We start from the raw sequence: 26,422 nt of genomic DNA on the forward strand, positions 1-26,422 counted from the left end.
GCCGAGTTCTTGTTTTGTGAGCTCTGCTTTTCAAGGTTCCAGACTGACCCTCTCCTCTGGATAACTTCCACGTTCCTACTTGAAGACCTGTTAGCCTCCTTAGTCACAACTCCGCAGTGGGACCTGTTCCATGAGACATTACCCAGATCCCCTCAATTGGAGTCTGAGCTTTTGAAACATAGTCTGTCAACCTCTTGGATAATAGATGGTCTATAGATGATGTCCTTCATTTTGTGTGAATATGATTCTGTAACTCTCAAAGGGCTACTTTAGTTCTAAATTACTGGGGGGGGGGGGCGGGGGAGCAGCCCCTCCGGCAGGTATGGACAGTTTATCTGCTCAGTCAGTAAAGATACCGTTCACAGAGCGTCATAATGTAATGTGATAAATGTGGTAATGGAGATGAATCCAACGTACTATGCTGGTACAACAGAAGACAGGTGGAGTCAGGGGAGCTTCCACAGAAGAGGAGCTGGAGCTTAGAGGGTGAGTAACTTCACCAGGTGGCTTAGGACAAGCCCAAGGGGGCTGCCTGGGCTGACACACTCTCTGGGAAGCGATTATCAATGCGGGCTTCAGTGCCAGGAATTAGGTAGTGACTGGGGCCAATTCCAGGAGAGGGATGGGGGCAGCACACACTGAACTCGGCACAGAATGGCCTGGAACGCTGACTCGGAGCCTCCACTTAGAGCAAAAACACCTCAGCCACATACACCAAAATCATCTGAGCCAGGACGGTTTATACCAAATGTGCTCCTTCAGTGTTCATCGAATGAACCAGCAGATGGATGAGTGAACATCCCATCTATAACATGGGACTGATAATATTTAGTCCAGCTATCCCATGGAGTTATTGGGGAGGGGGAATTGAGATCACAGAGATGGAAAAGCTCCATAAACTGTAAAACACTATACCAACATGAGGGTTACTATGTGGACTGATAAGGTTGGCCAGAGACAAAAGCCATTGGAGGAAGCAGTTGGTGAAGTTGGTGACTTATCCCGACTGCAGGAGGCAGCTCTAATGGAAGCTCTTAAGAAACTCACTTCTCTCCATCCGTGTGTTACCGGGACTACCAGGACAATTATGACAGCAATCTTTTCTATCGGCAGAACATTGAACAGACAGAACTATAAGTGATAAGAAACAGCAGCAGCATTGGGTACATAAATAGGGTGGGGACAAAGACCTAAAGACCTATCCTATCTTAGCATTCCACTAGAGAGTTACTGATGACCAAGTATCAGCCCCTATTTGAGAAAAAGGGAAACTGAGGCCCAGAGAGGGTACAGGGCTCACCGGGACCAAATAATAATCCTAAGAGCTCACATTCCTGAATGCAGCCCTATGATGGAGCGCCTACATGCATTAGGTCAGTTAATCCATACAACCCTCTGAGGTAGATACTATAATTAGCTCCATTTTACAGATAAGAAAACAGACTCAAATGAGCCACGCAGCTTGTCTAGCTTCATACAGTTAGTAAGCAAGGGTTATGACTTGTGTTCCCCTGTTGCCAGGGCAACCAGAAGTCCCACAAAGATACCAGGTAAAGGTACAGAAATCCATTGCTTAATGAATTTATTATTTGTTTTGGGAGGGATTTGACTAAAATGGAGAACATCACTCACTGTTGGACATAGAACGTGGGAAAATCTGTAATGATCTGTTACTTGGGAGTGAAAACATGTGCAAGGACCCTCTTAGGGCCTGGGAACTGCTTAGCCATCGCTCAGCTCCAGCTAGGTCCTCATGAAAGGAGTTCTGTTAGAGGCGCCCTAATGCCTGAGCCCTCCTGCTCCCGATCTCTCATTAGCTGACACCAGCAATTCAAGGTTAATGCAGGCCAGGATTGGGAGCTAATTATTCCACCATTACGGACACAAATCTCCCCTGGAGAACAGCCAGAGAAGGGAGCCGGACAGAAGAGGAAGGGGGTTAGGAAGGAAAGAGACTGCCTGGTTCTCACAGATGTGAAAATAACATGGCATCAGCTGGAGTGGGTTTCCCCAACCACTGGAACCTGTTCTCCAAGAAATCTCAGTGTTGTCCCTGGGTGAGCCCCAGCTGACCACTCTGCCATGCCCCATTTACATAGCTGAGAGTTACCAGCCGTCACAGAGCCCCTACCTCCATCTGTCAGCATCAGTGGTTCCTACAAGAGTTTGTAGAAAACCCTTCAACTCCACAGTTGATTTAATTCCTGGTCTGGGTCAAGCACTTGGATGCAGGGAAGTGGGGGGGGAAGGGGGGGGAGTTTAGCCACAACTATTTTTTTTTTTTAAGATTTTATTTATTTATTTGACAGAGAGAGTGAGAGAGCACAGGCAGGAGGAGCAGTAGAAGGAGAGGGAGAAGCAGGTTCCTCCCAAGCAGGAAGACTGATGCAGGGCTCGATCCCAGGACCCTGGGATCATGACCTTAGCCGAAGGCAGACGCTCAACCATCTGAGCCACCCAGGCGCCCCTAGCCACAACTATTAATAACACATAGTTCCTGACTTCAAGGAGCTTTCAATACTGTGGAACATAAATGTGCATCCAATCAACCCTTGCACTTTGCCAGATTACAGGGGCAAAGTGCTATGGGACAGAGATTCACTCCAACTAGGAGGTTCTTGGAGAGAAGAGACATTTGAAGTCTTAAAGGATAAGTTAGCTTTCAAGAGGGGGGACATGGGCAAGGAAGGGTATCCCAGGTGAAGGAAGGAGCAGAAGAATTGTGGAGTGGAGAAAAGGCAGAACAAGTTTAGTGTGACTGGGACACAGGGTGCATCCTGTTGAAAGTGAGCTTGTAGTGGGAGTAAGGCTAGGGAAGTCATTTGGGAGAGATGACAGAGGGCCTGAAATGGCATAATATGGAATTTAGAACTTTCTACTAGAGGCAATAGGGAGCCATTAATAGCTTTTGAGGCAGAGAATGACATGACCAGATCTGCATTTCAGAAAGAGGGCTGGGGCAGTGTGTGGTAGATGGGAGAAAAATGGAGGCACGAGGTTAAAGGGGAAGTTCTTGAAAGACTCCAACAGGAAGAAGTAGGGATTTGAATTAGTAAGCGTGTTGGCAACCTCATAAAGATGACCTTGGAGGATAAGAGATGCTTTCACCCATTGAGCCAAATTCATTTAGTGTTCCTTTTGCCTGAGGACAGGTTGAGCCAGAATATTTCTGATAAATAGTTTTGCCTGGGCATTTCTGGTTTTGCCATAAAGAATCCTCTGAAGCGGCCTTCCCACTGGCCAGACAGAGCTCTTGGTTGAGAAGTGAGGAAGAGGAAATGAACAGCCACAGCCCAGGATGGGACGCTACAGAGCATGGAGAAGGGGTGGCTAGCTGCTGCGTGTGTCAGGGGAGGGCGTAGAGGGCACTGTGAGAGTATGAATGTGTGTGGGAAAGGTGGGGCAGTGGGGTATATTTGTGTATGTGAGTGGGGGTATTTGGAAGGGAATAGGGGTATGTATATATTTAGGGGAAGGAAATTATGGATATCTATGTATCTATTAAGTGTGTAGATGTATGTGTCTATGTGTGAATAGGGTGTGTGGTGTATGTACATGTGTATCTTTGTGTGTGCATGTGTGTGTGCATATGGAAGGTGTGTGTGTGTGTGTGTGTGTGTGTAGAGGGTCAGCGAGCAGGAAGACCTCCCATAGAGGCCAGCGCTGAGTCTGGCCCTGGAAGAATGAGGAGCAATTCAGTGGGTGGGGAGAGCAGGGCAGGTGATCCAGGAAGAGAGAATGCGGTGTGGAACAACAGGGAGGCATGAATGAATGTGGTATGTTTGGGGCATGGTGGCTGCAGAGCTGAGAAGGGAGGAAGGTAAAAAGATGAGGAGTCAATCTGGTGCCACATCGGAGGGTCCTTCCTCGAGAACTTGGCACTCATTAGCTTTCTAGGTGAGTGCCCCGGCCTTTGGGGGAGAAGGCAGTAGCAACAGGGCATTTCTCGGGTGGCCCTGGAAGAGGACTGGCAAGGCCATGGCCAGACCATGGCCACACCTGACCTGGCTGCATGAATGTTTGCAAAATGAATGCATGTTAGAGGGATTAAAAAACCACATTACGTTCTAAGCATGTGAAGTGACACATCTATCATATAAGGAAAGAGGGGACGGGGGCAAGCCAGAGCCTGTGGCAAAAATGGGCTGGGTTGATTCTCTAACCTCACAGGACTGGTCTTTGAGGCAGGCATCTCCAGAATTAGCTGTTCCACGTAAGCCTCACCTCTCTGCCAAATTACATCTCTGCCTTCCACCTGCCTCCACTCCCCCCACCCTAAGCCAAGTGTTTCTGACATCTATATCCTTGAGCGTGAGAAAATTCAGCACAACCCACTACCACAGCCCAAAAGCATCTTCTTGTTCCAGGCTCTAGCTAGGGCAAATCTCCTTAGCAAAGGGGTATCCTCCTTTAATCTGGAGGACTGGGGTGTTGAGAGTTGGAGGCAGAACTTGGCAGTTGCCCATGGGGCTGAGGGAGCTCAATCAAGGGAAGGGGCAGTGGGATCCCAGAGATGAGACCACATCACACAGCCCACTTCAGCTCGGGGCTCAGCCAGGCCTGGTAGAGGGGACACAGACTTGGCAGTCAGCCACTTGCTGGCTGTGTCCTTGGGCAAGGCATTCCAGCTCTTTAGCTGTTGCCTAAGACAGGAATCCTAAAGTGCCAGTCGCACTGAGTCACTGTAGTTCATTCAGCAAATCCACCTTCCTACTATGTGCCAGGCATTGGAATACATCGGGGAACAAGACAGATGAAGCCTCCTGCCTACATGGAGCTTTCATTCTGTAGCAAAGAGACCAATAGATAATAAGCAATCAACATAGTAAGTGACTGAATTCTGGAGGGTGGTGGAAAGAGCTTAAGATATGAAGAAGAGAAAGCAGCAGGGCAGGGGGGATGGAGAGCTGGGGAGGCGAACATTGTGATATGAATACGGCTGCCACGGTGGAAGAAGTTGGCAGAACTTGGCATAGACCAGGCGGGATGGCGTGGCTGAGCTGGAGTGGGCATCTGATGATGCCACGGGGTGGCTGTGCCTGCCACTCAGAAGGTATGGATCGTTCAGCATGGTGATCAGGCTCCCAGCCTGGCTCAGTGTCTCAGGAACAGGAGGTGAGTCTCGCGGGCCTCATTCTGCCCCCTGGGACCTGTTCGGCATCTCCAGCCACCCTGGAACCCTCCTGGAGACGGACCATTGTCCCAGCACATTTGCACTTGTCTGTGTTACCCACCAGAAACACAGTGCTCCTCTACCCTAGCCCGACTGCACATTGTGTCCTCCCTGGTATCTTGAGAACCCCGTCCCCCATTCCGGGGAAGATGAACCCTCCTTGGAAACCTGGGCAAAGCAAATAAGCTTTAGAGATCATCTAATTTAAGCCCCTTCCTTTTACATGTGAGGGACAGCTGGGGAAGTGACCGGCCCAGGCCAAACCCCTCATTCAGTTCAGGCCCACATCAGTGTGTGCCAGGAACAATGCTCTGATTTCTGAGCGGAGCCCCTTGCCTTTAGTTTCTCCAGCTGCAAACTTTCCCCCAAACAGCTGCCAGAGTAATCTTTCTGCAATACAAATTCGATTGTGTTGCTTCACTGTTCCCATAAAAGGAAGTCCAAACCCCTGAGCATGGCATTCCAAGATGGGCACGAGGCACTCTGCCAACTTCCCCACCGTACCCATGCCACACTGAGCTACTGTGTCAGCCCCTGTACCTCACTCAGGCTGTTCCCTCCACTTGGAATGCCCTTCCTGCCTCTGACACCTACTCACCTTTCAAGATTCAGCTGGGGTGTCACCTCTTCTATAACCTTCCCTGGAATTGTCAGAGCCAAGGTACTGGAACCCACTTTTGACCCCAATACTTGTGCTCCGTTCTACTTGGCCACGTAAATTGAACTTGCTAATCCCACACGAGACCCAGCGCCCTGAATTCTGATAGCCTCACCACAGAGTCTTCTCATCTCCTTATGATCAACAGACCCTCAGCCCTTCTCATCCAGAGAGACTCCTGGTGACTCCTGAGGAAGGTGCCAAGGATCCTGGGAGGGCAGGGGCAAGTTGGTGAATGAAATGGAGCTTGTTGGGGAGAAAAAACTTTTCCTGTATCCTCTTGTGAAGGTGTGGGGAGGCCTGTGAATTAAACAGACAAAAGACAGGTTTAACAAGAGAAAAGACAGATTTTTATTTGCATACATATGGGAGTTCACAAAGAAATGTGGCTCAAAGAGGCAGTTAGAATTGCAGCTTCGGCTTCTATGCCATCTTAATAGGGGAAGGGTTGGGCAGAAGGACACTTAGAGAAAACCAGTGACCTCTTAGAAGTGGGGGGCAGGGAAGAGAGAGGACTTACAAGAAAACAAATGACTTTCAGGAAAGATAAATGGGCCCTGAGGAGAACAGATGGGAGATATGACCCTTCTTGTGACAATGCCTATTTAGGTGTGAAGTGGAAACTTCTTATCTGGGGTGATAAGAATCAATGTATCCTGGTTGTTCTGGGGGAGAAGCTTTGTGACAATTTTGAGTTCTTTTATGAAGCAATGCTTTCAGGCAGATAAGAGATTTCAGGAGCTCAAATGCCTTCTTTTTTTTTTTTTTTTAAGATTTTATTTATTTATTCATGAGAGACAGAGAGAGAGAGAGAGGCAGAGGGAGAAGCAGGCTCCCAAAGAGCAGGGAGCCCGATGCGGGACTCGATCCCAGGACGCTGGGATCATGACCTGAGCCGAAGGCAGACGCTTAACCATCTGAGCCACCCAGGCGCCCTCAAATGCCTTCTGTTCAAGATAATTTTTATTCCACTGGACCTCTTCAGAGCAGTGAGAGACCCCACTGGGCTCAAAAGTAGAGGCAACATCCGAGGATCCCTGAACTCAAGGATCCCTGGAAACTGACCCATGAAACAGTTTGACAAATAAAGGTAATGTATATAGCCTGACCCTCTGGCAATGGCATACGGGCTTGGTTTGGGTTTGGTTTTGTTTTTCTGAGCACAGGGAATATGGTAAGGCATGATCTCTTACAGTAAAGTGGTGGCAGAGGTTTGGTGAGAGAGCTTGCCCTCTTCTGGCAAATCTGTCCTACAACTGCTCTCCTGGGAATGGCTTCGCAGGGCACACAGTAAGGGGCGGGGATGGTCTGCCCTCATTAAACACGGCTTCCCTGCAGTCCAGCCCACCTTTCTCCACCTGCCCGATGGCCAACAGTGCCAGTAATTGTGTTTGTGGCTTGGGAGTGAGCTCTGAGGTCTTTAATACTTTAATACAGCTTCTGGCAGTCTTCTAAAGGTGCCAGGGACTTAGCAGCTCAAAAGAAGAGGTTGAGAGAAAAAGAACAAAGCAGTCAGGGTTGGAGAGAATGAGTGAAACCTCCCTGGCTTCTGGAATTCTCAGACTGTGGGAGTCTGGCTGAACCCCAGGAGACGTGAAGGGTCAAAGTCTATGCCAGGGTTTATGTTACTGTAGACATTATAGCTTCTAAGAGTTTGAGAGGGGGAAGCTCCTGAGTAGGCATGAGGCCAGCCCTCAGCTTCTCCCCTCATCAGGACTCATTTCCCTAAACCAGGGGGCACACCCACAGGTGTCCCCCAGCCCCCATCCTACCTCCCTGGCCTTCCTGACACATGGCCAACTCCTTGCCATCCTCTGGGGATCAGCTTCAATGTCACGTCTCAAAGGGACATTCCAGGGTCAGTCTGTCTAAGTTGGCAAGCCCCCTGTTAGACAAGAAGGAGTACCTGGGGAGCTGATGAGAATTCAGATTTCCTAAGCCACGCTTCTTGAGATTCCGATGCAGTAGGTCAAGAGAGGGGCCCAGGAGTGTGCATTTGTACAAAGTACTCGTGCTGAAGCTGACACAGACACGTCTGGGCAGACCACACTTTGGGACCCACTGCCCTGGCTGCATGGTCTTGCCTCCACTGCAGAGACATGGCCAAGAAAGACACATTCACCACTTGCCATTTCTTTTCCTTCCTGGTCCTTTAAGCACATAAAGTCCAAAAGTTTATGCATTGGCGCTGAGGGAGTTGTGGAGAAAGGGCGAAGGGGTGAAGGTGTGTACTTATGATTATTAGGAATTAGAAGCAAATACTAAAGTTAATAATACACTGCTGTTAGCCAGCGTGCAGGTGCTGTTGTTTGCAGGCATTGGGTGGCTCAGCCGACTCACCCACTACGTGGCTAAGGCGCTGACCTTGGTATTGGGGATGCACCGATTAATAATAGCTCAGGTTGCAGCCAGCTCAGTGGTGGAGGCAGGCAGGTCAGTGATGTGTTGAGAACAGTAAAACCCAACAAGAGCAACGTGTGAGGGCAGCTCACGTGGAGAAGTCGAGTTGCCCCACAGAGGAGGCAGCATCAGAACCAGGCTCGTTCAGCTGGGGCTTACTTGGCCAGGAAGAGGGACTGGTAGAGGGCCAAGATCAGCACCAATTAGCAATGACCACAGTGTAGAATCCATTTGGGAGCAAGCAGCAAGAGACCTGTCTGGAGAGGTGGACAGCATATTCCAAGGTTGGCCTTGACCTGCTCAGGGATTACAAATGCCAGCCCACAAGTTCCATCCAGGCCACGGCAGGGTTTTCTCTTGCCTGTTCGGGGTTTACGATTTTTAAGTTGGAATGTTTTTAGGCAAAGAACTCTCCTGCTTGCCGTGGTCCCCACCATGCCTTACATCCAACCCTCTTCTTACATCACTGTCAGCTGCCCAGCCCCAAAAGGCAGTTAGGGCTGCCGCTCTTTCTGGGAGAAGGGGTTCGAAAGAGAGCAGAAATCTGGGTAGGAATTGGATCCCCTCTGGGTTTTTATGAAGATCAGCCTGGTGATACATGGTAGACAAAATATAATTGCAAACTGAAAGAATAGCCAGGATCTTCCTCACTGGCCTGGCCCAACTGTTCCCATACTTCCTTGACTCTACACCCTCAAAATACATGTATTTATGTACTTAGAAATCACAGACATGTCTCATGTCCTAATACAGTATGGGTGTAAGTAATGACTCTGAACCCAACTCCGACGTGTGGGTTTTTTCCCCACACCAGCAAGCAATCTTCCAACACCAGCTGGGTGTCATATAATTCAACTCAATTCTGACACTACCTACTCGGAGAGAGCATCAGGTCCCACAGGTTAAGGGCTCAGTCCCACCAGACTGCCCCCGCCCCCAATTCAGATGCCGATCACAAGTGCAGCTTGACACCTGTGCTTCTGACCAACTGGCTGTAGAGCAGAGGTTCCAAAGACCCCCTCCTGGGGTTTGATTAATTTGCTAGAACAGCTCACAGAGCTCAGAAATATTTTACTTACTCGATGCCCGGTCTGTTATAAGGGATAGAGCTCAGGAATAGGCAGATAGAAGAGAGGCACAGGGCAAGGGATGGGGAAGGGCACAGAGCTGCCACGCCCTCTCCATGCCCGCCTCTCTCCTGCCAGCCCCACGTACGTGTTCACCAACGCAGAAGTTCTCCGAACCCCGTCCTTTTAGGATTTTATGGAGGCTTCCTTACTTAAATGCGACTGATTGAGTCATTAGCCCTCCGAGGTTGATTCAACCTCCAGCCCCTCTGCCCTCCCTGGAAATAGGGGGTGGGACTGAAAGTTCCAATCACCTGGTGGTCTCCTTTGGCCACTAGCCCCCATCCTTAGGTGACCCGGGGCATTCCGAAAGTTGCTGCATTAACATAACAAAAGATATTATCTCAAGCTCCTCACCTGGAAGATCCCCAGGGTTTCAGCTCTGTGCCAGTCATAAGGACAAAGGCCAACTACAGATTTCATATTATAAATCACAATACCACAGTTAAGACCTAGACAGAAAGAAGAATTTAAATGGATGAAATGAGGATAAAATAACACTACTTTTAATGATTTTATTTTGTTAATCATACAAAAACACCTTTTCACTGAATTATTGTGAATGCTAATGTTTTTAGTGAGTGCAATGTCGTTGATATGCTTTATTATGTGCGTGCTATCTGCATATTAACATTTTGCAGTTCAATATTTAGAAGATCTGGTTTTAAGTGCAAATTATTTTGATAGTTGATTCTTACAGCTTTCAGAGCTGAAAAAAGATACCTCAGTTAAGGTGCAGACATCCGAATGAAAAAAGTGCTTCATTGGCTGCGCTTACTAAAATATTAATGTTTCAGTCTTTCTCACCAGTTATACGAAGGCTTTTGTTTAAATTCAGCTGGTAAATTTCCATCTTCTCTGATGTCCATCAATTGTTCTTGCAAACGTATCAATTGTGTTTTTTGTAGTTTTCACCAGAAGGTTTGAAAGCCACTCAAACTCTTCATTTGGAAGATGTTTAATGATGTTGGGCATTAGGTAGGCCAAGTGCTGCTGGCCTTTGCATTATTAATGCTGGAAGTAGTTTCTTCTGACGGGACTCATTTTTAAGCCATGCGTCCATTTCTTCAGGGTTTATTTAGTGAAATCAAATAATAAATCCATTTAACCTGGCCCACCTGCCCTGCAGAAAGTCAAGTTACACGGAAAGCAAAGGAGTGAGTGCCAAGCCCTCCAAGTTTAGAGCCCCTGCTTCGTCTCAGACCAGTGTGGCCGGGCTATTCGGTATGTGACCTCAGATGGTCTGACTGACAGAGGAGTGAGTGGTCAGTGCCCATCCCACAGTAAATACTAGAAGATACAGTTATCTTTCCCATGTTTGAAGCCCTAGAAATTCTAATATTTTCTCCCCATACTTCAGTGGGCTCACCTTGCACACGGCCTGGTGTTTGCAGGCCTTGTTTTGGAGACCCCAGTCTCCAAGGTGAGGAGATGCAGAGGAGACAAATGAGAAGGTGTCTGGGATGGGGATCAGTCAGGTGTTGATGGGGGGCAGGGAATGAGGAGATCCAGGTGGTCTAGAGTTTCCAGCGGGGACGGCAGGTTGGGGGACTATCAAGTCTGATGGGCAGCGTCTCCTGGGAAGCCCAGGTGCAAGGTAGTCTCGTCCCACCTTGGCCTCCCAGGCCAGAGGAAGATCCAAAGGCTGGCTCTGTCCCCTGCTTCACTTGGACTCTGTTCCTCTGTTCTGCCCACCCCCACCCCAAATCACTGAATGGACCTGTGAGGTAAGCAGCTAACTCAAAATCCTAAGACCTGGGTTCCAGTCCATACATGGTAGCTGTGTGACTCTGGGCACAGCTTTCTCATCTGGAAAATGAGAATAAAGAAACAAACCCTGCTTGCTTCCCAGGATTATAGTGCAGCTCAAATAAGACAAGACACAGGCAAATGGAAAGGCTCTGAAAACTGTAGAGCACCATATACACGTATGGCGTTATTATGATTTATTAGTATCTCGTGTGCATGGTGATCGATGCACCAGGCAAGGCGTAGTCCCTCACTCCGGCCTTTGTTTTTCTGGGACACATTCTAGGATGGTGTGTAGCCATGTGGTGTAGGAGGTGGACACCAGGATGAGTAACCCATGGGCAGTATGTCTGCATAGCTGAACATCCTGAAATACCACTGACCTCAGGCGTCCTGAGAGTAGAGGTCACACTTGGAAGCTTGGTGCAGAGACTGTCAGGGGTTCTAGAGCCAAGGAGCAAGGCCAGGACCACTGGAGCAGGACTTGGCTTCCATAGAAACTCCTCACTTTAAAGATAGAGATGATAAATATGATAAATCAATGATAGATCTACTTAGACAGATGGAGGATTGGGCAGAGAAGTACAAACATGAGAAGATACTAACATCAGGATAAAAAGAACAACTTAGTGAGCACTTACAATGTGCCAGGTAGTTTCAGATACGCCCGCACGCCTGTCATTGCTGAATTCTTCAGCAACCCTACGAGAAATCATTCCCTCCATTTGTCAGAAAAGGAAACAAGTCCAAAGAGGTTAAAGTAACTTGCCAAAAGCCACCCAGCAGGCCCGTGTTCTTTCATCTAAGTCTCGCTGTGCCTGCGTCAGAGGACACCCCACGCCCACCGCCCTACCCCCAGCTCTGTATTGTCTTTGTTACTTTTGAGCCTTTGTATTCTGTGAACACATCTTGGAAACTCTGAGAAAAGCCACAAAGCGGTTTCCATTCTTTGAGAACCTGAAACCAACTCCTCAGCCATTCCTGTTTCAGCCGCCTTCAAGGTTCCCAGGTGAAAGTGAGGAGGCCTCTCAGGAGAAATCAAAGAGCTTTCTCTTCGGGTGCACAGAAATGCTTGCAAGGCGGGCCAGGCTCTGGGGCACACTAAGGAAACTGGTTTGGAGCCTGAGGCTTCTGTGGGACACCACACGCCGACGCCCACCCGCCCCATCCCACCTCCTTTTGTTCCTTGCAGCTTCACTCGCTCTCTGTCCTACCTCTCCCCTGTCTCACCACCTTCTCCCCTCCAAGACTGGCGGGGGTCTGGGCAGGGGCTTGGCCATGATGTCAGGAGGGTCAGAGTTTCCGAAGGGCTTCTTGCCACACCCTCCGCTCTCTCCTGGGCCCCTCCATCGGACTCCCTGCTCCTGGCTCTCTCAGGGTGCACAGCCAAGTCTCCAGGAAATTCCTTGTGCCTTCCTGTGGGGCCGGAGCCAGGAGTGAGTTTCGGGGCCACTGGCCACGATGACAGGGAGAACTTAGGGGTCTGCACACACAGTTGAAGCCCTTCTGTTAGGAAGTTCGACGGGCTATGGAGGACGGATGCCCCTAAAGGGACTTCACAGGGAGTTAAAGCACCCTCTGTGTGAGGGACAGGGATGGTGAAGGAGAAGAGATCGAGAAATCGAGCCAGACTTTTCCCCAAGTCCCTCCCACTTCTTTCTGGGCTGGCCTCCTCAGCCTCCAGCCTCCACTCCCTTGGCCCCTGTATCTCTTTTGAAAACTTCCCAGTCTGGAAAGCATGATGGCCTCAGATCTACAAGTCTCCTTTTACATTGACTAGGCTTTCTGTTGATTCCAAAGGTGCTCTTAAAATGCCCAAGGAATCAGAATTTTAGAAATGGTCAAGTTCTAGCTTCAGGATGGGAAGCTGAAGACTAGAGAGGTAAAGTGGCTTTGCCCAAGGTCTTACATGCTGCTAAGTCCTGTTCCATGACACCAGGATAGAGGTGTCCTCAAAATTCAGAGCCCTGGACTCATCTTCCAGGCATGGTGTGGGAGGGGGCGGGGGAGTCACCCACTGTATTTGACTTTCATGGGTCTTTGACCTCAAGATTCTTCTCTGGCTGTGGTCCAGGAGTTCAGTGAGACACCAACTCAGAATCAAAGCCCTGGCAACCAGTAGTCATAGCAGGAGCTGGGCGATTCCCACAGACACCCAGGACCAGGTCAGAGCTCCACCCAAGGGAGGAGCTGTGGGAGGTTCTACCTACTCGTCTGCCTAGCCGGTTTTGCAGCTCTGTCTTCCCCATGAGGAGAGCCACTCCATCAGAGAGTGGCCGTGTGTCTGCATCCAGGGGGGCAGGACTGAGGATGAGGAGATGCTCAGGGACCCAGAAGACCATGTTCTGCCCAAATGCCCAGCCTGAAGGCCTGAAGGACATGCCGTAACAGAGCGTCGGCGGCGTCCTGGTAAGAAAACTGCCGGCCCCTCCAGTACTTGGAGGGAAGAAAGGGAAGGAAATACAGATACAAACCCTGCTGGGAGTGAGGGGAGGTGGCTGGGGCTAGAATTTGCTGAGCACCTACCTTGTACCAGGTCTCACCACGGTCTGAAGAACTATTGATTACCATCCATTTTATAGTGGAGGAAACTAAAGCTCAGGGAGAAATAACGCTATTTCAGAATCAGAGGCAGAGTCGAGATTAGAGCTCCTCCTGTCTAACCTAGAGCCGCAGGTGCTCCTTCCTCTCTGCACTGCCCACCAGGGCCCCCACACCCCACAACTTCACCTGCTGTGATTTTCGTAAGGAGGTTCCCATGGCAATAATGCTTTTCCTCACCTCGACCTAACTTGGACTCCACTCCTGCTTCCCAACAAATGATTCTGTCTATGTGGAAGTGACAGAAGCCTGGGGAACTCTGCCTGAGTGGGAAGGAGGCTAGAGCATGACATGCTTGGGGTTCACTGTCTATGTGAGGAGATTCTGGGAATGGGAGCGGAAATGTGCGCATATTGGAATTACCTCTGCTTCTCAGAGCCAATCCAGAAAAGGCTGCCATCTGCCACCTGGGTGACCCTGAAGTCCTATGCCTTGACCCTGTCCTTCCTGAGGTGATGCCAAAATGAGTTCCCTCAAAAGGACATATAGTCAGTTCCTACCCTGGGTGGCCGTGAAGGGGTATAGGAAGAGCTTGAGCTTTGGGCTCTCATGGTCAGAGTGGGATCACTGAAGTTCCCATAGAAGACGTCAAAGGGAGAGGAGAATGAAAATTAATATTTATTGAGTGCTTTCTGTTCCCATTTCCAGATAGGAAAGCTCAGACCCGAAAGGTTACCTGACTCAGATGTGTCAACCCAAACCTCATGCTTTTCTACTGGTAGAGGTGGGATCTTGGCAGAGAACCCCTCAGAGTAGGGTAAGAGTTCCTAGGCTGCCCCTACTCAGGAGCCTCTCAAGACCTTCTGAGTGCCGTGTTTCCTGCAGGTTGGAAGGGCTAGGTGCAGCTGGAATCTCCAGGTCCCCTAGAGCTGTGGGGCAACCCTCAGGGCACTCCCCTCTGGTGGCTCAGTGCATGTCTCTGCCAAATGCCATTCCCAGTGTCTGTATCAGCATTGGTGGCCAGAGCCTTCATTCAGGCAGGCAGATAACACAAGTCATCACTTGATGGTTGGTTTCTCTGCCGTGCGGGGTGAAGACCTCAGTGCAGTTGCCACTTGGGACATAGTGTGGATGCAGCACTCTATCCCAGAGGTGGGTTTGGTGTAAGAGGGACCAGAGTCAAGTGGAATCCCATTCACTTTGGGAGCTGGGGCCCTCTTCCTAGATGCAATGCAAAGAACAGGGACCTGGAAGACCTGGATTCAAATCATGGCACTTAATTGCTATGTGGCTGTGGCCAAATCCCTTCACCAATCTGAGATCCTAGAAATTCACACCTACTGAGCCCAATGGTCATGAGAATTAAATGCGATTAAGCACAAAGCACAGCACCAAGGGGGCACCCAGGGGGCTCCCTCTTCTTCTCTTTTCTTCCTTATTAAAATGAGACATGCTCAACAACCTGACCAGAGAGAGCAGGGCCACGTGCGGTCATTTTTCCAGGTCTGGTGTGGGCAAAGCTTTTCAGACACGAGATTCCTTGGAGCAGATTCAGAAGCCCAGGCCCCTAACACAGGGAAACATGATTCAATAGGGCCCTAACACAGGGAAATGTGATTTGATAGGAGTCTTGGAGCTGAAGCTAGATTGTTCTCCAACTTGCCTGATAAAATTCAATTTCCTATAGGAGGAGGAAGAATTTAGAAATATCCCAAAATGAGAATGAAGCTAATTCAGAACAGACTAGGAAGAAGTCACAGATGGCCATGGGCTAGAGGGGAGAGACAGAGAATAAGTGGGTAGGAGAGTGTTGGTGGGCAAGTCTCCCTATCTTTGCCCAGCATCCTGAGGGCCCAACCTTCCTTTGTTCACCTGGCAAATGCAAACACTGTCTTCAAGAATCTAATGAACTTCTCTATGACTTCCATCCTGGCACTGTCCCACCCTTCCCCCATGGAGTTGACCACTTGCTTCCTTTGCCCACCATGTATCCCTTTGCCTCAGCCCCTGTCATAGGACAGTCACAGGGAATGCTGTCACTTCACTGCTTACACTCCTCTCCCTCCCTAGACAGGAGCTCTGGTGTTGCCTCATACATGTCTGATTCCCAGAAGGAGCTTGTGAAGCCTTTGGAAAATTGAATGAAGGGATGGGAGGGCATGGGAGCCGCTCCCTGGACCCTGTTAAACTTGATGTCGGGGACAGGGGAATGGACAGAGACTGGGAAGATGAACTGGGAAGAAGGTTGGAATATGATCACTGGCGGATTGACAATGTTGACTTATCAAAAGATGAGAAGGACAGGGCTAAGGAAGAGAAATAGGACAGAGCGCAGAGTTCCAGGAGCTTGCATATGTGCAAAGATGGTCATTACTGATTTTATAACAGTAAAAAATGTAGAAATAACTTAGTACCATACGCAGGACGTGTGTTGTACATATTGATCTGATGAAATACCTTGAGCCATTAGAAAGAATGAGGCAGATCCGTAGGAACTAAAAACCTGGCATTGAAGAAGAGCGTGTGTCATGGGGCAGGGGTTAGAAGTGATGGGGTGAGCTTGCCTGGATTCACCTGCTCTACAATCTTGGGACTGTTTCTTATCCTCTCGAAGCCTCAGTTTTTCCATTTGTAAGTTGAGGAGAACGGTAGTAATTACCTCAATGAGTTGTTGTAAGGGTTTCTGAGGTTCTCAGCAGAGTGCAAGCATGCATTAAGTATTTAAGAAATGTTGGCTATCATTATTAAGCAAAAAAGTAAATATAAAAAAATGCATTACTATCACCCCAACTTCACTTTTTAATTTTTTTCTTCATGCAGATATACATGCATATAAATATACAATAATATATGCATAGAAGACCCAACTGTTAAGAGACAACTGATTGAGGCATCAGACTAGAGAAAAGTGAGGGAGAGGCGCTCTTTTTACACTTTATATTTTTAGGGATATTTGGGGCTCACAGCAAAATTCAGCCTCCCCACCCCACCCCATGCACAGCCTTCCCCACTATCACATCCCCCACAGAGTGGTACATTTGTTAAATTGATGAACCTACATTGACACATCATTGGGACTTACACTTTTAATTATACATTTCTATCTTGCTTTCGTTTCTACAATGAGCATGTATTTGTTTTCTAAGTAAAATTAATATTAGTTGATTAATGGCTAAATGGCACCTTAAGCCCCAGAATAGCTAGACTCTTGAAAGTGGCCTGGTTTGGGGCGCCTGGGTGGCTCAGTTGTTAAGCGTCTGCCTTCGGCTCAGGTCGTGATCCCAGGGTCCTGGGATCGAGTCCCGCATCAGGCTCCCTGCTCAGCGGGAAGCCTGCTTCTCCCTCTCCCACTCCCCCTGCTTGTGTTTCCTCTCTCGCTGTGTCTCTCTCTGTCAAATAAATAAAATCTTTTAAAAAAAAAAAAAAGAAGAAAGTGGCCTGGTTCACAGAGGTTGCCACAGAGGAGGGTTGACCCACCCTGAGACTGTCTGCCTCGGCACAGGGCCTGAGCCACGCCCGAGAACCCCCACTCTGCTGTCACCAGCATGATAGGTCACAGGCTCACCTGCCTGGCTGCCGGCTACTCTCTCAGGAGGACCATCTGACAGGAGCTCCCGAGCCCGAGGAGACCAGGCCCCTGGGCCATGTCTCCCTGACCATCCTCACGCATACGCGTCGCTCACTCACCCAACCGGCTGAACGGCTTCAGAGCACCCAGGGAGCAGGTCTGGGAGGCTGGGAGAACAGCCAATATCACGGGTGCAAGGCTGCCAGCCCTGGGCTCAAAGTCTCCTCTGATATTCACTAGCACAGTGACCTTTCTGTGAGCCTCTGTTTCCTCGTCGCAATACGGGATTAACCCACCCACGTCACAAAGGCACGGTGACAATGGAGTGAGGAGGTCTGTGAGAAAGTATCTAATGTATTCTTTGGCACATGGAAGGTTCTTAGGAAGTTTGTTTGTTTATTACTGGGAAGTTTTCATTTCCTGTCTACATGACCTACTTAGGTCATGACAGGCCTAGACCCTTGGATAAGTGGCATTATCGGGGTGAGTGCATAGTTAGGGGTGTCCTATCTGGCAAAGTCAGGATAAGGACAGGGAAAGGACAGTCTTGGGGCTTTCCAAATGCACAGCCCAGCATGAACGGGCTGCACTTCTGGTGCTGGTGAGCCACTCTCTAAACAAGGTGTCAGCCTTTATTTGGGTTGGATTTAAAATGTGATCCTCCAAAACGAAGTCATGCAGGCAATAGGAGCTATAACCAAATGGTGTGGAAAGACACTGCTCCCCACACATTCTGAGAAAGTACTGCGGCTGATGACCCACAGGATGGAGATGGGCTTGGAGAAGGTGAGCCCTTTGGGTCACCTCTCCCACCTTGTTTCCCCAGGCGATTTCTACTTTGGTCCCTCTCTGCGTGAGCACCTCATCAACATGAAATACAGTCTCCACTTGACCTTCATGTGTCTGAGTCTCTTCACTCCAAGGTGAGTTTGCTGCCTCACAATGACCTTGGTCCGAATTGCTTTGCATATATGCATGAAGGAGGAAGAGGGGGCAGGTCCTCCTACTTGCCAATGGCAAGATAAAGCCTATCCATCCACCTCCCTCATACACCCTGACAACACAACTTCCTGCCATATATTCTTTTTTTTTTTTTAAAGGTTTTTTATTTATTTATTTGAGAGAGAGAGAATGAGAGAGAACACATGAGAGGGGGGAGGGTCAGAGGGAGAAGCACACTCCCTGCCGAGTAGGGAGCCCGATGTGGGACTCAATCCCGGGACTCCAGGATCATGACCTGAGCCGAAGGCAGTCGCTTTAACCAACTGAGCCACCCAGGCGCCCTTCCTGCCATATATTCTATCCGGAGAACTCAAGCTTCCAAAATGGTCATAGATGGATGAGCCCCCTATGTTTTTTCTAAAGACACTTGAAGGGTTTCCCAAATTACCTCAACATTCTGATGTATGGCAAATGGGTAACAAAATGGAGTGGGATAGGGACATATTAACTCAGCAGCTGAAAATTAGAGATTTCCCTCTAGAAAAGTCACTGCTGGTACATGGGCACAACACACACACATACGTGCAAAGTTTATGTGTATACATGCTTATTGACATCTAAATAAGCACATGCACCAATACCCATTTTCTTTTCCAGGATATGTATCCAGGGGAATCAGTTCAACATCGAGGTCAGCAGAAGTGACAAGCTCTCCCTGCCTGGCTTTGAGAATCTCACAGCAGGATATAACAAATTTCTCAGGCCCAATTTTGGCGGTAGGTCATCCTTTTTGTCCAGGACATCAATTCAAAAGGACAAGAACAGAGGCAATATGCAGAGGAGAGTTTCAGGAGATTTTAGTTGATTCCATTTTCTGGTCTGCAACCAGTTAAGGATGAGCAATGATGGATGAGGACAGCCAGTGGTTTTCACACTGCTTTGAAGAACGTGCTTTGCCTCTCAACCTGCAAGATAAAGAAATCCTCTTCCCCTCTGAGGAGGTGACCAGAGCCTCTAACAACCTCTCACACACTGCCTTCCTTCTGCCCCCACTTCCAGTGTCATTATTTAAGGAACTCACCAGGACCACACCATCTAGCCTTCCAGCTTTCAGCCTGGTCACTCAAGGCTAACCCCCAATTGTGCCACCTGGATGACCTGCCTGGGCCCTTTGCCTGCTCAGAATACCTGCCTATGTCCCAGCATCCTCAGCATAGAGTCCAGAGCCCCTTGGCACACCAGGCCTTCCCAGCCCAGCCTCTGTCTGTCTGCCAGTCTTGCCAGCCCCAGTTCCTCCCACTCTGCCCTGCCAGGAGTGTGCCCCAAACACTCCCTGACCCCCTTGGCTTCCCTGGCCTCCGTGCCTTTGCTGAGACCGTTTATCTGCTGAGAATGGCTTCCTTCAACTTGACTCCCTGGCAAAATGCCAATTTTTCAAGTCTGAAATCAAAGGCTTCCTCCTCTGAGAAGTCAGCCCTGATTCGTTGTAGGCCCCGTCCCCATTCTTCATACTTACACTTCCAAATCATAGCCATTACAAGGCAATACCATCATTGCCGTCTCGGCTTTAGCCTGTAGCCCCATGAGGGAGTCTTGCTTTATTTACCTCACTAACCCCAGCAGCAGCTCAGCACTTGGCATACAACAAGCTGTCAGTTGGTATTTGGTGACAGAATGAGGCAAGGAGGGAGGGATTGAGACCAATCCCATACCTCCTCATAGGGTCTCAGTCTCAAATGTAAGATTGACCGAAGTGGATTCTAGCGTTTCCTTACCTAGAGCAGAAAGTGGTATCTCTACTTCTTGCCAAGCACCTTAGCTTTCTAAGCCCCGTTTCTGTGAAATGGAGATATATCTTCCACCTTATAGAGGGGACTGATTGAGATGAACTGTGTGAACATGAAGCATGGCACCTGCCACATCATCAGGGTGCATGGGTCTATTTTAATCCCCTTTCCTTCCTTCCTGCTCCTCCCCTCACATGATAAAATTCTCTGGTCAAATCTAGTATTAGTGGGTTAGTCCAGGTCCTCTGAGGAGCAGACACCAGAAGGTGATTATCCATGCAAGATATTTATTGGGGCAATATCTATGACAGAACGTGGGGTGGGAAGATAGGAAAGCTGACCATGGGGGAAGGAGAGAGGGAGGACAGGAAGGTTGGGCACAGGTGTCTTCGACTATGGTGCAGTTCTATGTGTGTTTGGAAAGGCCCTCAGGGAGACCTTGAGCCCAAGTTCCCATCAGAGGAGTCTCCTATCTCCGTGCCTTCCAGGCACAGTGTGCCTAAGTATCCCCACCACACTCAGTCATTGGTGGGGTGCAGCCTGTGGGAAGCATGGCCTCAGAGCAAGTGTGGTAAAGGATTTCAGAGCACAGCAGCTGGGCCAATTACACCCACTTCAGTTGGAGATCAGCAAGACCATTTTCATGGCCACACAATAAAGATTTGAGGTCCTTAAGTTAACAAACCTAGGAAGGCTTCAAGCTCCCCTGGTCTTCCCAGGCCCAGCTGAACACTAATGACAAGCATATGAGTCTGTACACCCTGGTTAGGTCCAATTTCTCTGCCTCCCAAACCCCAAACAATTAGGCCAGGATACTGTCCTTCTTGTTGCCTGCTCACGGGTCGACAAGAGGCAAGGTTCTTGGGCAAAGTGCCCATTCCGAACCTGGGGTGGACCCAAGGAGTGTGAGGCCCAGATCCACCTGGGCTGAAAAAGGGGCAAGGGGTGCTTTGTCAAAAAGAGGGGAAGGCACGGGCCCCAATACCTTGGCAATCTGTCTCCTAAAGGAAGCTACATGTATGTGGCAGCCTGGAGTTCCATGGAGGGGCCATGTTCTCTGTAATGTCTGTCCACCTGGGTTCTAGGTCCCTGAAGTTCTTAAGAGACAAGACCTCCATAAGGTTTTTCAGGGAATGAGGTAGCCAGAGCACAGGTTTGTAAGCAGGCTCTAGGAACACTGTCCAGGAACTAGTGTTGACCTCTTTCCCAGGAGGAAGCTGCCCTCTGGTGGCACAGCTCACTCTTCTAACTCAAGGGGAAGAAAGCAAGTTCTGGTCCATAAAGAAGCCAACTGAAGCAAGGCCAGGACTGGACTAGCTGGAAACAAAGGAAACAGAAAGCACAGTGGAGTGGAACTTTTGTGCGTGTTCTGTTCTCCATGTTCCTCAGGGAGCAAATAACACTGAGCCACTGCCCACCGTGCTCCAGACATTTAAAGAGAGATCCTGTAACCTTCCCAACTCAATCCTCAAGAGTAGGCATGAGTAGCTCACTTTCGCAGGTGACAAACTGTAGCACAGAAAACTTTAGCAATTTGCTTAAGGTCACACAGCTACGAAGTGGTGGACATGGGATTCAAACACTCTGACTCCAAGCTCCTTTTCTTAATTTCTGCCTTGAGAGGCAGAAAGCCACTTACCACCATGCTCCTTCAGCACCTTCCAGGGTCCGTCCTCAAAGATCTCCCATTCTTCCATCAGATATTAACACCAAGTATTAGCTGAACTATTTTTAATTGCATTGGTTCTAAAGCTCCATTTCCAAATTCCCACCTATATTCTATGGCTTGGTTTCCTTCATAATAATTAGGTTGCTTTGTCCGATTCCTACCAAGTAGATGGTTTTAAGCTTCCTTTGAATTCCACCTCTCCTCTTCCTGGTTAATGCATTGTCACAGTCCCCTGAGGCACCCCTACTTATTTATTGCAAGTGAAAGCTATTGCAGCTATTAACCTGGTGAGTAAATTTGTTCCTTTTCCAGATTTAGCTAGGATTACGGAGGTGATGGGGAAGGGAAGGCAAATGCCATTTACTGAATCTCTATTATTATGTGATAGACACAGTCCTGGGACTTGGTACATATAATTATTTTTGAGCACCTTCTTTACACGTATTTCCTCCTGCCACCATCCTGCAAAGAAGCTGCCACTTGCTAATCTCATTTACCCTCTCCATGACACTATGATGTTGTTAGTTTTATCTCTACTCACAGGTGAGAAAAAAGGTAGTTCTGAAAGATTCAGTAACTTTTCCCAGCTGTGAACTCACATGTTTCTCACCCCTGGGCTTTTCTTTCACATCTCCAGTCCGAGGAGAAGCAGACTGCCTTGGCCTGGCTTCTGAGAATGGGCTCCAAGACCTCTGTCTCAAGAGCTAAGACCGGCACTCTCAGGAGTTTGGCCTGAGGCCCAATATCTGCATACCAGATCACGGGGGAAGGTTCTGGAATTCTAAATAGTTTAGGCTTTCTGGAGAGTAAAGGAAGAGGAGGAAAGTGTCCGGAGGTGAACAAGAGCTCAACCATGAGCACTCTTGAATGCCATCTTGTGGTAAATTTACTTAGTTGAGGGGAGGAAAAAAAGATCTCTGTGCACAAATTTCCAAATCTCATACTACATCTCTAAATAATTTGTCTCTTGCAAGTACCAATGGAAAAATCCTCCAAGTAAGAAGTAACCAAATACCACTATATCCTTTAAAATATGCACTCGTGAACACAGCGTAGTCTCTCTTACATATTAAGCTATTTATATATTTGTGCATTTTTTATACAAAAATTTTTCATACTTTTTTTTCATTCTACACAGTGGTTCCTCCTGACAAGGGGAGGATAGAAATTTACCTTTCACTTTATGTACTTCTAGAGTGGCTAAAATTTTCCAATAGGCCAGTGTTACTTTTGTGTTTTCTAATTTTTAAAACATTGTGCTAATGTAGTGTGGTTGTGTTTCTATATAAGTCCTTCTGGTGTTTTCTTCATTCTTAGGAGAACCAGTTCTGATAGCACTGACTCTGGACATTGCAAGTATTTCTAGTATTTCAGAGAGTAACATGGTAAGTGTGGCCCCTTCATCTTCCACCTGAGGTGTCCTTCTTGTGTTTTATGGGGATGCCCTTTCTAGCTACTCAAAAACAGAACAGAGACCCACAGCCCCCATGCACTTGGAATGGCAAAAGCTGGAGACCTATCCCAAAACTCAAGGCAGTGGAAGATTCTTGTAAAACAGATCTTCTGAGTATCAGAAGGAAAGTGGATTCAAGGGCCAGGAGGGAAAAGATGAGGGAGTGGAGCGGGTGCATTTGGTGGGGATAAAAACCTGGGGGAGAAAGAAAGTGCAGTGGGGAAGCCTGAACATCACGTGGATCCTCCCAGAGCAGAAGAGAAGCTAAGCTGATGAAAACTGACAATCACATAGCTGCTTTCCACCATCCTCTCACTTAAGAGAACTCATTAAAGATGAAGTGACATTAAAGGCAGGTTGCCAAGAGGGCCGGCTGTGCATTCCGGGTAAATGCTGGACAACCTAAGCACTCGGCTCTCACCAAAACCTTCGACAACTCGGTGGGGCCTTTGGGACAGAGGACAAGCAAGTTAAGGCCCTGAACATGCTCCTGTGGGGCTCCCTTTTGGCAGTGAGAGTTATTGTCTAGAATAAATAAGGTGCTGTGTGCTCTTATTGCTACAGGCCCCTCACCCAAGAATAAGACTTTGTTCACCAATGTCTATTATAGTTTGTACTCTTGACCTAAGTAGAGGTGGGAAGGGGAATAAGACTTCACCCCTTTCCTTCCATTTTCAAACTCTTTCTCCCCCGCCCCCCGCTCCCCCTTCCATCCATTTCCATACCTGGCTTCCCCCTCAGGACTACACAGCCACCATATACCTCAGACAGCGCTGGACGGACCAGCGGCTGGTTTTTGAAGGCAACAAGAGCTTCACTCTGGATGCGCGCCTCGTGGAGTTCCTCTGGGTGCCAGACACTTACATTGTGGAGTCCAAGAAGTCCTTCCTCCACGAAGTCACTGTGGGAAACAGGCTCATCCGCCTCTTCTCCAATGGCACAGTCTTGTATGCTCTCAGGTGATTGGGTCCCTACCACCTCAGGGCTGAATGGGGAAATGGCTGGAAGGAAAGGCATAAAATACATCCTGGGCAGTTCTGACCAGCACTCAAATAAGCGCCCTGAGGTCCCGCCCTTCTCATGCTCCTGCCTTCCTAGATTCTTGTCCCGGTAGTAGAAGGGCCCTCCTTCGGTTCAGTTTGGCTCAACAAGCAGCTACTGAATGTCTGCTCTGTGCCAGGCCCCACAATGGACACTTAGAATACAGAGCCGAATGAGACATTGTCCTGATGCAGATGGGTAAGCAAAGAAAGTCCAGAATCCCGGGGGGCTCTGAGGTGGGGAGTAAGTTAGCGGTTTGTGGTGATGCTAGAGGAAGCTTTCATAGAACTCTGAGCTGAGTCTTAAAGAGTTAAAAAAGAAAAAAAAAAAAAAAGCTAGCAAGGGAATAAGGGGAATAGCAAGAGTGACAGAGAGGTAGGTCCACGTCAGGAATTTTCTTTTCATGGGGCTCAGTGGAGGTAGGGTTGTCCCAGAATGCATCTCTATTTGTCTAAGGCATTTTTCTACAGAGAAGCCAAGTGCAGTGCCCCCCAAGGCCTCTGCCATCTGGAGCCATGGGCTCCCCTTTGTCCCTTTCCCAAATCCCTGAGGCCAAAAATTCCTTCCACCCAGTTGTGCATCAAAGGGCTGGTTGCCTAGAATAGGCAAGGTGCTCCCTAGATGCTGTAGGAAGCAGCCCACAGGCAAAGGCTCATCACTGCCTGTACAAGGGATGTGCAAGGACCAAGCAAACCTTATGCTCCCACAGTCCTTGGGGAGAAAGCCAGGAACCAAATACTCATGGGACTTATCTTAGATCCCAAGTAGGAGGCTGACATTATGCAACAAAGACTGAGCTATCCAATAAACTGAATTTTTGAATTGTTCATCTGGCATTCCTCAGCTACACTGAATTTTGCAAAAACCAGCCAAAGCCCCAACCCTTCCTTCAAGAAGCCGAACTAGACCTCTCCCTTGACCCCCAACTCCAATCAACATTAATGTCCCCCTTCCTGTGCATGTATATGTCTGTCTTCTGTCTGTATTATGCACATAATACAATCTGTCCTGTGCAAGGATTATGGATGATGACTGTTAACAGCCTGGCTCTAGAATCAGACACATTTAGGGGCAAGTCCCTGTTCTGTGACCTTATGGAAGTTGCTGGACTCTCTGAGCCTCAGTTTCCTCAGCAGCAAAAGGAGAATAATATTTCCTACCTCATAAAGTTGTTGTAAAAATTCAAAGGGATGATGCATGAGATGCACTTCGGCCTGGGACTGGCTTGGGGTAAGCACTCAGTAAATAGTAGCTGTTGTCATTCTCTGTCTTCCTGAAACAAATGTGAGCTTCCTCAAGGTGGGCACCATGCATGCATCATTTCACTTTCCCCAAGAACCCAGCACAGTGCTTAATAAATAAGGGTGCTTAATAAAAATATGTGACACTGAAAAAAAAGGAAGATAAAGTTCGGCCAATTAAAATCTCCACAGTGAGGGCTTTACTGATGTTTAAGTGAATGTCTCTGGGTGTTGGTCCCCAAAAGCCACAGTGCCCCCCAACATCCTCTACTTCCTCCGAGAATGCTGATCCCCTCCAGGAGACAGGGTCCATGAGAACTGCCCAGCCAGGAGACGTGGGCTCCAGCCCCAGCTCTGCCACTAAGAGCTGTGTGAGCTGAGGCAAACACCTGAGTCTGTTGTCAAATGAAGACAGAAGTGACAGTGCTCTCTGTTCTAGCTCCTTGTGGGTTTGTCATGGAAATTAAATTTTAAAACTGATGCAAGAGCATCTCAAGCCAATGAGTGATTTTCTTCTGCAATGTTGTTGCAAGTTTGCCTCTTCATTGCCCACATTCCAGCTTCCTCCATTCTGGACCCCAGCTTTGACCACATCTCAAAGGTGTTTCTTAGCACAGAAAACCTCAGGAATGTTTTGAGTGTAGGCTCCAAGTCACACATTCACTGTAAGAGTCAAGGTGAAAGTCCTGTTGGAGTGGCCCTTAAAAGGGAATGTATCCTTTCCCCCATATCACTCCTTTTGAACCCATTTTTCCTTTCTTAGAATCACAACGACTGTTGCATGTAACATGGACCTGTCGAAATACCCCATGGATACACAGACATGCAAGTTGCAACTGGAAAGCTGTGAGTATATATTCTGCAGGCCCCTGAGATGATTTTCCTGGGTGACTTGGCTTAGATCGCTGTATTCATGAAGAAAGACATAGCAGCCTTTCTTTTCTTGGTGTTGATTCCAATTGATTCAGCCCTTCTGAGTGTTTATCCAGAGAGATTTGGAGACCTCTTAAAGACAACCCTTCCAACATTACATCTTTTGGGAGAGGACCACTGTGCATCGGCACTAAATATTC

General features: G+C 48.4%; 1 protein-coding gene across 1 annotated transcript in view; it reads left to right on the top strand.

Annotated features, from left to right (window-relative positions):
- Positions 1 to 5,982: 5,982 nt before the first annotated feature.
- Positions 5,983 to 26,422, top strand: part of GABRP (gamma-aminobutyric acid type A receptor subunit pi) — a 28,438-nt gene continuing 7,998 nt past the window's right edge. Inside the window, exons 1-6 of the mRNA XM_035012486.1 lie at positions 5,983 to 6,028; positions 18,043 to 18,139; positions 18,816 to 18,934; positions 22,932 to 22,999; positions 23,809 to 24,026; positions 26,113 to 26,195. Of these exons, the coding sequence (XP_034868377.1) occupies positions 18,087 to 18,139; positions 18,816 to 18,934; positions 22,932 to 22,999; positions 23,809 to 24,026; positions 26,113 to 26,195 (541 nt within the window). The 5' untranslated portion in view covers positions 5,983 to 6,028; positions 18,043 to 18,086. The remainder of the gene's footprint in view (positions 6,029 to 18,042; positions 18,140 to 18,815; positions 18,935 to 22,931; positions 23,000 to 23,808; positions 24,027 to 26,112; positions 26,196 to 26,422) is intronic.

The sequence above is a fragment of the Mirounga leonina genome, unplaced genomic scaffold (genome assembly GCF_011800145.1).
Source record: "Mirounga leonina isolate KUSES-001 unplaced genomic scaffold, KU_Mleo_1.0 Mir_104, whole genome shotgun sequence".
Classification (NCBI taxonomy): Eukaryota; Metazoa; Chordata; class Mammalia; order Carnivora; family Phocidae; genus Mirounga; species Mirounga leonina.